Source organism: Cebus imitator, unplaced genomic scaffold, assembly GCF_001604975.1.
Source record: "Cebus imitator isolate Cc_AM_T3 unplaced genomic scaffold, Cebus_imitator-1.0 Scaffold607, whole genome shotgun sequence".
NCBI lineage: Eukaryota > Metazoa > Chordata > Mammalia > Primates > Cebidae > Cebus > Cebus imitator.
The window spans coordinates 441,606-454,105 of NW_016107922.1; the positions used below are offsets into that span (position 1 = coordinate 441,606).

Genomic DNA, 12,500 nt, shown 5'->3' on the forward strand with positions numbered 1-12,500 from the left:
AAAAAAAAAAAAAAAAAGCAAAAAAAGAAGCTACAATGAATAGTTGAGTTTGCCACTGGAAAGGAAGCATGGAAGTTAAGTCAGACGTATTTGAAGGCTGGGTCGTGACTTGTCAGTTACGCAGAGGTGAGCATTTGAGAGGTTTGGAAGACAAGTGGTATGGTCGCCATACTGCATGCTTCATGACAGACTCCAGGGAGGCCGTGAGACCCCAGAACACAGCGTCCAAGGACGTGCCTGCTCCTTGCACCGCGCTTCCCCCACCCTGCCCAGCTCTGAGGTCCGCATTGTGGAGGTGGCGGAGTGGATTGGATGGCAGGGAGTGGGGCTGTCATCGTCAGATGAGCGCTAAGGGGACTCCCACCAGGGTGGGGTTAGTGGCAGGGGCAGGCGAAACAGTTGTGTTTGCAACGTAAGGTGAGATTTGACAGTTGACTGAGGGCGGGAGCAGCATCCCTAACACCAAAAAAGCCAGAGGGAAGTTGTAAGCACAGAGAAAATAGATTTAACGGGATAAAATACAATAGCTGGCATCTTTTGAACACTTCCTACGAGCTAGGCATGGGGCCCATTCACATTCATGCAATCAAAAATTTTTTAAGAAATGGGGTCTTGCTGTGTAGCTCAGACTGGAGTGCAGTGGTGTGATCACAGCGCACTGCAGCCTTCAACTCTTGGCTTCAGGGAGTCCTCCCACCTCAGCCTCCTGAGGTGTAGCTGGACTACACGTATGTGCAGTATACCTGGCTCCCAGAAGTTTTTTGTAGAGCCTGAGCATGGTGATACCCCAGTGCTGGGTGTAATCCCGGCACTGTGGGAGGCTGAGGTGGGCAGATCACCTGAGGTCAGGAGTTCAACACTAGCCTGGCCAATATGGTGAAACTGCCTTTTCTAAAAAATACAAAAATTAGCCGGGTATGGTGGCACACACCTGTAATCCCAGCTATTCAGGAGGCTGAGGCTTGAGATTTGCTTGAACCTGGGAGGTGGAGGTTACAGTGAGCTGAGATCGCACCACTGCACTCCAGCCTGGGAGACAGAGCGAGACTCTATCTCAAAAAAATAAACTAGTTTCTTGTAGAGACAGGGTTTTTGCTCTGTTATCTAGGCTGGAATGCAGTGGTGCAGTCATGGCTCACCGCAGCCTCTACCTCCTGGCCTCACGCAATTTCCTGTCCTCAGCCTCCCAAAGCACTGGGATCACAGGCGTGCGCTACCACCTGGTTCCTGCAGTTGTTAACTGAGCATCTACTGAGTGCCCTGCATTGCTTTAAGTGCTGGGTATTTGTCAGGGGACAAAACAGATTAAAAAACCACAGCTGTTAGGGAGGGAGCTTACCCTCCGGCAGGGGCAGCAGACACAGCAAGTGCTGAGGAAGAAATGGAGGAGGCAGGGAGTATGGCAGAGTGTGGGAGGGGTGACAGTGACCCTCGGGCAGGGACAGCACGGAGGCTGTGCGCCGGGGAGGAGGGCCGAGGGTGTGAGCTCCGGTTAGAAAGGCAGGGGAGATTCTCCAGGGCCTTCTGGTGCCAGTGACAACTGGGGTTTTCCTGAGATGGGACTGTGAGGAAGAGGGGTCTCAGGCTGGGAAGCGCGGAGGTGGGTCTGGGACGCCATCTGCCCGCAGGGCACCTTCCTAACGGCTGCCCAGGCCAAGGCCGACCCTGCTGGGTTGTGTGGTGTGAGCCATGAGACCGCTGCTGGGTTTGTACCTCGGGTGTGGTTGTGACACCCCAGCTTCACTGGCCCTACCCATGGGGACATGGTGCCCGTGTGCGGGAGCCTGGGCCTCAGCCGGGGCCCCAGGCTTGGGTACTGCCTAGAACCCAGCTCAGTGCTGGTACCCAGCCCTCCCGCAGTCGGCTTGCTGGAGTGGAGCACATGCCCAGTGGGGGCTGGCGCTACACTGGAGGGGGTGGGACTGGCCTTGTCCAACCGCAGAAGTGTCCTTTCCTGGGGCAGGGTGGCATGGGGGAGGGTATCAGGGCCATTGTCTGAGTCTGCTTCGTCCCTGCCACCCCTGCCTGAACATGCAGATTCTGAAAGTCAAGAAGACGTCATCCGGAACATTGCCAGGCAGCTCGCCCAGGTCGGGGACAGCCTGGACCGCAGCATCCCCCCGGGCCTGGTGAACCGCCTGGCCCTGCAGCTCAGGAACGCCGGCCGGTCAGAGGAGGTGAGTGAGGGCCTGAGGACCGCGTGGGCAGGCACGTGAGCCCAGGGGCCTGTGCCCCGCCTCTCACAGGCAGCCCCCTGTCCCGTGAGGCCACTCAACTCGTGACTGTCAAGTCTGGAACTCTGAAAAGTAACTGGACGTAGGGCATGGTTCATTGCCTTTCAGAAGAATTCAGCTGGTTGACATTGAGCAAACCTGAATGTTAAATTAGAGTAGCGTTTAGGGGTAAAGGCCTTTGAAAGATGAATGAAGCATGTTTGGTTAGCAGAAGTAACGACGCCATCTTCGGTTTTAGGGGTTTAATGGGGCGCCAGTGAGAGCCGTAAGCCCTGGCCCTGCTGCCTCCTTATTTGGACCCACACAACTTCCTGAGCTCTGCCATTTGCTTGGCACTGAGGGGGACACAAAGATTGGTCCGGAGCACTGGGTCCCCAAAACATTTAGCGGGAAGGACCACATCCTTCGAACTGCCGAATACGGGCCTGTAGCAGTAGGAGCTGAGAGGACAGAAAGTTCTACCTTTTTGCCTCTACCAGCTAAAAACGCAGGCGCCGCACCTCCCAGAAACCCAGTTATGCTTCTGTTCAGCAGGGCCAGCCTGAGGCCTTCCCAGAAGGCTGCCACCATCCCCATGCTGTCCCCAGCAGCTGCCTAGAACGCAGGAGTGTCTGGCGCCCTCCTGTGTAATTCTGCGTGTGTACCGATGGGCCTGAGGGTCCTTGCCAGCCTCATAGTCTGTGTCCGCTCCCCCATGCCGCCGCCTCCTCCCCTCCATTCAGCTGGGTCTGCACCAATAAGATGGGCCTCAGGTGTCGCAGGTGGTCACTAGCTCTGGACTCGAAGTGCCTTAGGGCCAGGGCCGACCCAGGCTTCTTGAATTCCATCACCGTCTAACAGCGCAGGGGCTCACTGCACATGTATTTGCTCAGTGACGCCCTTGCAGGGAGAGATGGCAGTCTTCCCTTTCCGTTGCCTCAAAACTCAACCGTTTCTCATTCTTTCCGCCCAGCAGCCTTGGCTACTTAATAAATACTTCCCTTTGAAGTGCTGCTTCAGACTGGGGACTGTGTTTCCTTTGCGTATTGGTGACCCAGGTTGTGTGTGTCCCCATGCAGGACCGGAGGAGGGACCTGGCCAGTGCCCTGGAGCAGCTACTGCAGGCCCACCCTACGGACATGGACAAAGAGAAGACCATGCTGGTGCTAGCCCTGCTGCTGGCCAAGGAGGTGGCCAATCACACGCCGTCCTTGCTCCGTGATGTCTTCCGCACAACAGTGAATTTCATTAACCAGAACCTACGTGCCTATGTGAGGAGCTTAGCCAGAAACGTATGTACCCGTGAAGTCAGCCCTTCCCTGCCTGCCACCCATGCCCTTTTCTCTGGATGGTCGAGAAGCCCAGCGGGGCCCCTGCATCTGATGCCGGCACAAGGGTTACAGGCTTTGCTGCTCAGGTTTGCTTTGGCTGTTAGCAAGAAGGCTGGGTGAAGGTGGTGAGGAGCACCCGGAGTCCTTTTGAGTTTTACCAGCTTGCTGTTGGAGACATGCTCCACTCAGAGGGACGGTAAAGGCTCACACTGTGCTCCTGGTGGAGTCCTCACAGCACAAGCAGGTCATGGAAATAGTGTAATGTGGCCAGGTGCGGCAGCTCGCCCCTGTCATCCCAGCACTCTGGGAGGCCAAGGCGGGCAGATCACCTGAGGTCAGGAGTTCCAGACCAGCCTCGCCAGCATGGTGAAAGCCTGTCTCCTAAAATACAAAACTTAGCTGGGCATGGTGGTGCATGCCTGTAGTCCCAGCTACAGAGGAGGCTGAGGCAGGAGGATTGCCTGAATCCTGGAGGTGGAGGTTGCAGTAGTAGAGGTCGCACCACTGCACTCCAGCCTGGGTAGCAAAGTGAGACTCTAACTCAAAAGCAAAGTGTAATGTGAACCAAAGAGGTTCAAAAAAAGGGGGGGGTGGGAACTGTCTAAATCTTTTCCAGAGCACATCTGTCCCACAACCAGGTATTAGAAGTCACAGTCTAAAGGCTGGGCATGGTGGCTCACACCTGTAGTCCCAGCGATTTGCAAAGCAGAGGCAGCAGGAGTGCTTGAGGCCAGGAGTTTGAGATAAAACTGAGCAACACAGCAAGACCCTGACTCTAAACAACTTTTAAAAATAATTAGCTGGCTGGGTGCAGTGGGTCATGCCTGTAATCACAGCACTTTGGGAGGCCAAGGCGGGTGGATCATGAGGTCAAGAGATGGAGACCATCCTGGCCAACATGGTGAAACCCCATCTCTACTAAAATACAAAAATTAGCTGGGCGTGGTGGCAGTAGTCCCAGCTACTCGGGAGGCTGAGGCAGAATTGCTTGAACCCAGGAGGCGAAGGGTGCAGTGAGCTGAGATCGCACCACTGCACTCCAGCCTGGCAACAGAGCAAGATCCCGTCTCAAAAAAAATTAGTTTAGGGCCATGCACAGTTGCTCACACCTGTGATCCCAGCACTTCGGTAGACTGAGGCTGGTGGATCATGAGTTCAAGACCAGCCTGGCCAAGACAGTGAAACCCCGTGTCTACTAAAAATACAAAAAAAAATTAGCCAGGCGTGGTGGCAGGTCCCCATAGTCCCAGCTACTCGGGAGGCTGAGGCGGGAGAATTGCTTGAACCCAGGTGGCAGAGGTTGCGGTGAGCTGAGATCATGCCACTGCACTCCAGCCTGGGAGACTCTGTCACAAAAAAAAAAAATGTAGCTGAGCACAGTGGCATGCGCCTATAGTCCACGCCATCACGGAGGTTGAAGCAGCTCCTCTGGAGGCTGAGGCAGAAGGTTCTCTTTGCTTGAGCCCAGGAGTTCAAGGCTGTAGTGAGCTATCATTGTGCCACTGCACTCCAGCCTGAACAAAGCAAGACCCTGTCTCTAAAAACGAACAAACGTACAGTGTTCACGATGCTGCCCAAGAAGGGCCAGACAGTCCTTAAAATCTGGTTTCATAGACCCACATGGAAGTGGAGTGTCCTATTTGTAAATTTAAAAATACTAGCGAATGTTTGGGATTTTATGACATCAGAAGCATTAGTTCAAGCTTTGGTTTTTAAGTAAAATAGCATCTAATCTGCTACTGAGAACTCTGAAAAAATCATTCCAGCCGGACATGGTGGCTCATGCCTGTAATCCAAGCACTTTGGAGGCCAAGGCGGGCGGATCACCTGAGGTTGGGAGTTCAAGACCAGCCGGACCAACATGGTGAAACCCCGTCTTAAAAAAAAAAATCATTCCTTCTATGCTGTGGTCTTCAGTTACACAGGCATTTTAAAAACAGAATGAATATAAACCCAGCTGAACTGTTTGTTAGAAGGAGGTAAGCCCGAGGCGATTCCTGGGCAACTTTTACCAATAACCACGTAAAGGGGGAACGAGTGGGCAGGACGTGTGCAGCAGTCTGTATGGACAGCTTACCAGAGGCTGGCGGCTGAGACAGGATCGTGATTCCTCTGACCCAGCAGGGGCCTTTCCACACCGTCAGTGCCTCGGAGACGCGAACAGCCACCTCCCCGCCTCAACAGCCTGTTTCTGGCAGTTGCCTCCATGTAGCAAGAAGTAGGACAGAAGGACAGGACTTCAGGGCTCTGGAGAATGTGTTTTCATAAATCCCAGCTTTGCTTCAGAGTTCTGGAGCCTGGTTTGTGAATTAGCCTCGCTGATTCTCGCTCTCTCCTTTCTTGCTCCAGGAGACGGACTGAATCGACGGTTCCGAAAGCATGACTGGCTGCAGCTCGGTGTGGCTACAGCTGGGTGGCTGCCTCAGTGCAGGTGGGCCCCTGGCCTGTCAGCAGCGTCCCTAGAGAAGACGGGCTGGATGGCGGCTGTGATTTCTCTCTCAAAGACAATGTTCTAAGCTTATAACCCACTTAAAAATATCCACATTAATATACTTGAATGAAAATGTCCATCTGCACGTATCTGAATGGCCTTCATGTCACCACACATGAATCTGCACATTCGTAACTACACGTGGTGCCTTTATTTCAGCTGTGCAGGTTCCCACTTGAAAAAACAGGTTTCAAGGCAGTAGAAACAAAACACAATTTTTTTTTTGTAAAGAATATTACCGTTTAATATTAAAGTTCCACCGTAGGGGATGGTCTTACGGCAGGCAATATCCTGTGAGGAAAGTGGAGAAGAAAGGGGCATACCTCTTACAAGTGAAAAATTCCACTCAACACAGGGACTCTTACTACTAAGGAACCAACAGTCTTCCTGTTTAAAAACCAAACGGCACAGAGGTTCTGAACGCAAGTGCTGCACTCAAACAATGCGATAGTGCCCCCCAATACCTAGGTGCTTGATTTTTTTCAACTTTATCTTCTTTTGAGTCAGAAAGAACCACCTGTGGTTCTAAAAGGCGTGAAGGTGATGTAAGGGCCCATGTCAGCCACTGTTTACAAACTCAGGTAGCTAACTGCACTGCACGCTTTCTCTCTCCATGAAGTCAAGGCTTTGCTAAAGACATTGAGCCAGGGGTGCCAGAAGCTGCTGCAATGCCCTGGGAGCAGCCTGGTCCCAGCTGTAAACTGCCAGTTTCCAGCCACATGCTGGGCTCTCCGTGCCTCCGAAGTGCATCTGGAGAGACCAGGTTCCTAAGCAAAAGACGAAAGAGCAGTTGGACTTTTTAAAGTTCAGCAAAGTGGTTTCCTCTCCTAGGGATGGTCAAAACCAAGTCACTTAGGTAGTACCAAAATAAGGAAAAGCTTAGCTTTAGAAACAGTGCAACACTGGTCTGTTGTTCCAATGGTAAGCTGTGTCCCAGGAATCAGTGTAAAAGCACGACAGTAAATGCTAGGTCCGTGTCACACACAGTGCCGTGAACAGGAGAGCTCCTGTGACCACACATGAGGCTGCTGGGGAGGCGTATGAGTAAGGGCCCTGACGGACTCATAACTACTTCTTACCAAAGCCACTTTTCTGCTCCTTAAGAGTTTAAAATCATCAGAAAAGAAAAACTCTCCATATTGCTCAGCATGGAATACATACCATGTTAGAGCTGGCTCTTGAAGTGAGCAAAAGGTTACAAATACTAAAAAGTGCTGCTATGCAGTGTGAAGGCCACCATTTGGAAATAAATTCTAACACTATGACTTTCCATGTTTTGGAGTGGACTTCTTAAACAGCTTTTCCAAGCACAATGGAAACAGGCTGAACCACACTGCACCTATACATCCATCCACACATCAGCCATCACAATCAGCTTCTCACCAAGGGGAGGCATCTTCTTCCCAAAGGGGCTGTCCACCCATCACCCAGAACTCGTGGAACAGTGCACTAAAGCAGCAAGTGACTCTGGACCATCTCCCACACACTGACTCTTCCACAGCGCCTTCACCTTCTGTTTCACTTGAATTAATACAGTAGGCCGCCATTTTATTACAGCTTATAACAGGTCTTGGTGTAAATTCTTCCAGACCAAGTCTGAGGTGATACCGTCTTGGCTATAAAGCAAGATCGTCACCCCTTCTCCCAAAGCTAACATTATAAAAAGATTCCACTGTCTCAAACGCAAATGTTCCAGTCTTGAGACCTTCCCAGCCATGACAACTCGGGCACATCCTGGCAGTTGGTGAATTTCACCGTGTAACAATCCTTGTGGATATGACTGAAAGGAGACTTAATTCAGAGAATGTGTCTTCCACTCTGTTTTGAAAACATTTGAATTAAGTGATGGAAACTCCCTGTGAAACATGCAAAGCTTTCTCCTTGAAAAGATGCTTGGTGGGCCTGGAAGCCAGGTGGGATGTGTGGTGCATCCACCACAAGGTTCAGTCACTCCCGACCTCCCTCTTAGGACCCAGCGTTAACTGCTGAGATGCTCAAGGCTTCCTTAAAGGATCGCAGCAGTAGAGCCTGGTTTCACTGTCCAACAACTTTATTAGTTGTGCTGACTGAGAACTGGCATACAGAGAGTCCTTTGAAAGCTACGATCTTGTTTTCAGAACCTGGAGTCAGTTAAGTACGGACTAACAAACACAACCGATAATGTGAAATATGCTGCCTAAGTCGAGGGCATAAAGTTACATGTGGATAGAAAGATGAGTCCACTGATCATCTTCAAATCCCGTGTGTTCTCTCTGGCACACTGCTTCTGACAGAAAGAATAACACAAATGTGAAGTGTGTTCCTTTCCCCTGATGAAGAGTAGACTGGCCAAAAGGTCGATGACGGGAGAGAAGAGGAGCCAGAATGACCCACAGGGATGAGCAAGGCAGAGTTGCACACAGAGGGCTCACGGCACTCACACAGAAAAAGGCAACACATGCTGCTTCATTAAAATGCCCGTGTTAATTATCGAAAACTACCACTCAGTTCCGGTATTCTCGAGAGCAATGGTTAACTGACCTTAATTAAAGAAGGAGTTATGTAGGAAGTGGAGGCACTTTTAATCTGAAGGAAGAAATAAAGAAGATTGTAATACGAAAAACACAGGTCTGGGACCTTTTCCTTTGATGCTGGCCAAGGACCCATCTACATGATACAGTTCTCTTGTTGGAAAGCATAAGGAAAACGGAGTTATTCCAAACCCCGCAAAAGAGAAGACTGTACTTTGACCTCCTTTTCCTGGGGAAAGGCAACAACCAGTAATCTTAAAATGTCAAAACTTTTCTTCTAAATAGTGCATTCATTAACCAGTTTCTTCTAGTGGTGCAAACAACACTCGCTACAATGAGTAATATCACTATAACATTTCCCCTCGCGAGAGGGGAGAGCAGGGTAGACTCACTTGGATCCAGCTGCTACTTTGTGACTGACGGCAAGGCCTTGCAAATATCCCTGAGAATAATTCCACTCTGAGCGTGGGGGAGGCAGCCGTCTGGTGCGGGCTCCTGTGGTGTGAACATCGGTATGTGGAAGACCTGGGGGTGGTAACGCGTAGCAATGCCGGCTGAAGTCGAACAGCCTTGCAAAAACAAACGTGTTAATATTTTAGTGGCATGCACTTTACAACTCCCCACGGAGCTCTCTTTATATATGAGGTAACCACAAGGTAGTGACTGAATGTCACCGTTCTGTACCATAGAATTGGTGTTCTCTAGCCAAAGTTATAATTACCTTGATGTGCTGTGGAATGTGGTGGGAAGTCTTTCACTAGAAAGTCCTCCAGGAGCTGATATACTTGTGGCCATACCTGGTCAGCCCTCCTAAGTCCCCAACCTCCTTGAGTGTCCGTCCAGAGGCCAAGCAATGCGTCCAGGTATTCCCCCACTCCACTCCACAGCCCTACCCTTATGATGGCATATGCAGGGGAGAAAGAGCGAGAAATGCATCACGGTGCCATCTTCACCCGCCTCGTTTAGCACTCTGAGAATTCCTGGGACAGACTGCCTAACCTTGTTTACAAGCAAAAATAATCAAGAATGCTAATGGAAGCTCATCGGCAATCACTGAATTCTGTAACCACAAAACATCTCAATTAATGTCCACAGGAAAACAGCCACAGAATTGGAAGCTGAGACCAGTCCTGGACACAACCCTCACTCTTTTTATTCTGTAGTAGAGCATGCTTAATATTTAAGTGAACCTATATGGTGCCTTTGTACAAATGAGGAAAAGACCCCTTCTCCCAGGGCCATGGCGTGGCAAGAGGAGCACAGGCTGCACGCTGGAATCTGTCCCGTCAGTGCTTGTGCGGTAAACAACCAGCACAACCATTTGCAGAGAGCCTGCCAATACTGCTTTGCAGGAAATGATAAATTTCCTGCAAAGGAAAATGATAAATCAAATTCAGAAAAATTCCAGTCACTGCCTCGCCTCTCATGCTTGAGGACATGAGGAAAACTAATGAACTCCGATTAGCTTCCTCATTCTGTAATATGGGAATAAAAGGAATACAAACAGCTGTTAGAGCTGTGAAGGTGAAATAAGGTATGTGACAGCACTAGAACCATCTCTGGCATGTTGTAAGTGCTCAACTAATATTTGCTAAAATTATAACTATCGACGTGAATTTTTTTTTAGGAAAAATTATACACCCTAAACTCAAATGAATCTCATAATCAAGAGGTTATCACTAAGGGAAGGTCTTGGTGCACCAAAGAAGAAACGTTATGCTGGCATCGGGTGTCGCTGCGATGTTAAATGACAGGATGCTTCTGCGGGAACTCGGGCAGAAGCTCTAAGTCATGTCTGTTAGCAATCACACAGCCTACAAGGCTGTCTTGAAGGATGTGATCACCACCTCAAATTCTTGGAAAGATAACTTTGTGTGGAAAGATGTAAGAAATTAAGAGAAAGGGGAAAAAAAAAACCTTCTTAGCTACAAAACCTTTTACTTTTATAAAACATCTCTTAAAATAATTCAGGCCGGGCGCGGTGGCTCACGCCTGTAATCCCAGCACTTTGGGAGGCCGAGGCGGGTGGATCACGAGGTCAAGAGATCGAGAACATCCTGGTCAACATGGTGAAACCCCATCTCTACTAAAAATACAAAAATTAGCTGGACACAGTGGCGCGTGCCTGTAATCCCAGCTACTCGGGAGGCTGAGGCAGGAGAATTGCCTGAACCCAGGAGGCGGAGGTTGTGGTGAGCTGAGATCGCGCCATGGCACTCCAGCCTGGGTAACATGAGTGAAACTCCGTCTCAAAAAAAAAAAAAAAAAAAAAAAAATCAAACACTGAAATGTCCGCATCCCATACCTTTCAGGAGCAAGGCAAGGAGCAGGCATTACTTTGATATCACTGAGGGAATCAGCGCAAAGCCTGAGGAGATCAACACCGGCTGTGAGAACACCCTGTCTCCAGGTTCACAGCTCACTCGCCCAGGACAAGCCTAGGTTGGCAGTGGCTGCATCTGGTATACCTGGGACAGAAAGGCAGGTAGAAGGGGTATCAAGGATGCCTCTAGGTGGGAAATGGGCAAACCAGAGGGTCAAGAGTTGCATTTCGTGATCCAGAATATTCTTTACAGGGGAGTGATCATGAGAGTCCCTTTAAGGCACACTGTAGGTACTGAGTGATTTCTGTGGGCCCAGAATTATCACTTCTTAATAAAGAGGATAAATTATCATTCTTTGTTTTCCCCAATAAATCATTATCTTCAATAGGGCAGTTGAGATGAGGTCTAAGGACTAACAACAACTCTATAAACAAGTTGGATTTATTCTGAATCTTTCCTTTGCCTTAGAGAGTGCGTAAGTCGGGGGCAGAAAGGAATGGCCTCCTACCATCAGCTCCTCCCCAAAAAAGGAGAGAGTACTTAAGAAACAGTTTTTAAGGCTGGGTGCAGTAGCTCATGCCTGTAATCCCAGCACTTTGGGAGGCCGAGGTGGGTAGATCAAGAAGTCAGGAGTTTAAGACCAGCCTGGCCAACATGGTGAAACACCATCTCTACTAAAAATACAAAACTTAGCTGGATGCAGTGCCGGGCACCTGTAATCTCAGCTACTTGGGAGGCTGAGGCAGGAGAATCGCTTGAACCCAGGAGGGGGAGGTTGCAGTGAGCTGAGATCACGCCATTGCACTCCAGCCTGCGTAACAGAGCAAGACTCCATCTCAAAAAAAAAAAAAAAAAAAGTTTTTAAGTGAATAAGCAAAAAGCAGGAGCTGCAGTAGGATGCAGTTCCCATGAGGGCTGTTCCCTCCACTGCTGGAGGGAGAGGGCAAGGAAGTGAAGGGAACGCAGGGATGCTGCCGCATCCTGTTACTCAGGAGCTGACCAAGAGTCACCAAAGAAAGCCAATGGAAAACACCGTCTGGTTCCATCACCCAGCAAAACACAACTGGCCAAGTCATGGCGGGTAAACGTTCAACAGGTGGACAAACTAAAGCAGCAAGCAGCCGCTTTCATACCTCACTTCTTCCTATTCTTTCCCTTTGTGGGCAACGCAGCCTCAAACACCCTAAGCCTCACACCTTTCAGCAGCTCAGAAGTGAACCTGGCTTCTGTCAGTGCTTGAATGCGCTCCGTCAGTAGGTGTGAGGATCCAGAGTTGGTCAGCGTTAACACGGGGAGTAAAGGCTTTTATCATTTTTTAAAAATCAAGATAACTCACCAGTTCTCTCTCCTCTTCCCCTATGCAAACACAAATATAGCAATTAGAATACAAAAGAATCCAATGCAACTATCAGAGTTCATGAAGAAAAAAACCTTTGCCTCACTAATCCCATTTCCCCAACGCACCTCTGATTACTTCATCCAAGTACACAAAAACCCTTAAAACAGGACTTCCTAAATGGGACACTGCAACACAAAACGTAAGGACATGCTACACGAGAAAGCTGGACACACACACAAACATGCTCCCAGACCTTGTTTTCACCAACCTTTAAACAGTATGGCTTTAGGGA

The 12,500-nt window shown here is 49.7% G+C and overlaps 2 protein-coding genes across 8 annotated transcripts in view; one reads left to right on the forward strand and one right to left on the reverse strand.

Annotated features, from left to right (window-relative positions):
• BID (BH3 interacting domain death agonist) overlaps positions 1-7,297 on the forward strand; it is a 33,931-nt gene extending 26,634 nt beyond the window's left edge. The window contains exons 4-6 of the mRNA XM_037734338.1: positions 2,038-2,177; positions 3,293-3,505; positions 5,894-7,297. Of these exons, the coding sequence (XP_037590266.1) occupies positions 2,038-2,177; positions 3,293-3,505; positions 5,894-5,905 (365 nt within the window). The 3' untranslated portion in view covers positions 5,906-7,297. The remainder of the gene's footprint in view (positions 1-2,037; positions 2,178-3,292; positions 3,506-5,893) is intronic.
• Positions 7,298-12,470: 5,173 nt separating this feature from the next.
• Positions 12,471-12,500, reverse strand: part of BCL2L13 (BCL2 like 13) — a 50,419-nt gene continuing 50,389 nt past the window's right edge. For all 7 annotated transcript variants that reach the window (XM_037734334.1, XM_017516855.2, XM_017516857.1 and 4 more), the window contains one exon: positions 12,471-12,500. This exon is cut by the window's right edge and continues 2,424 nt beyond it. The gene's annotated coding sequence lies outside the window, so the exon portion shown is untranslated.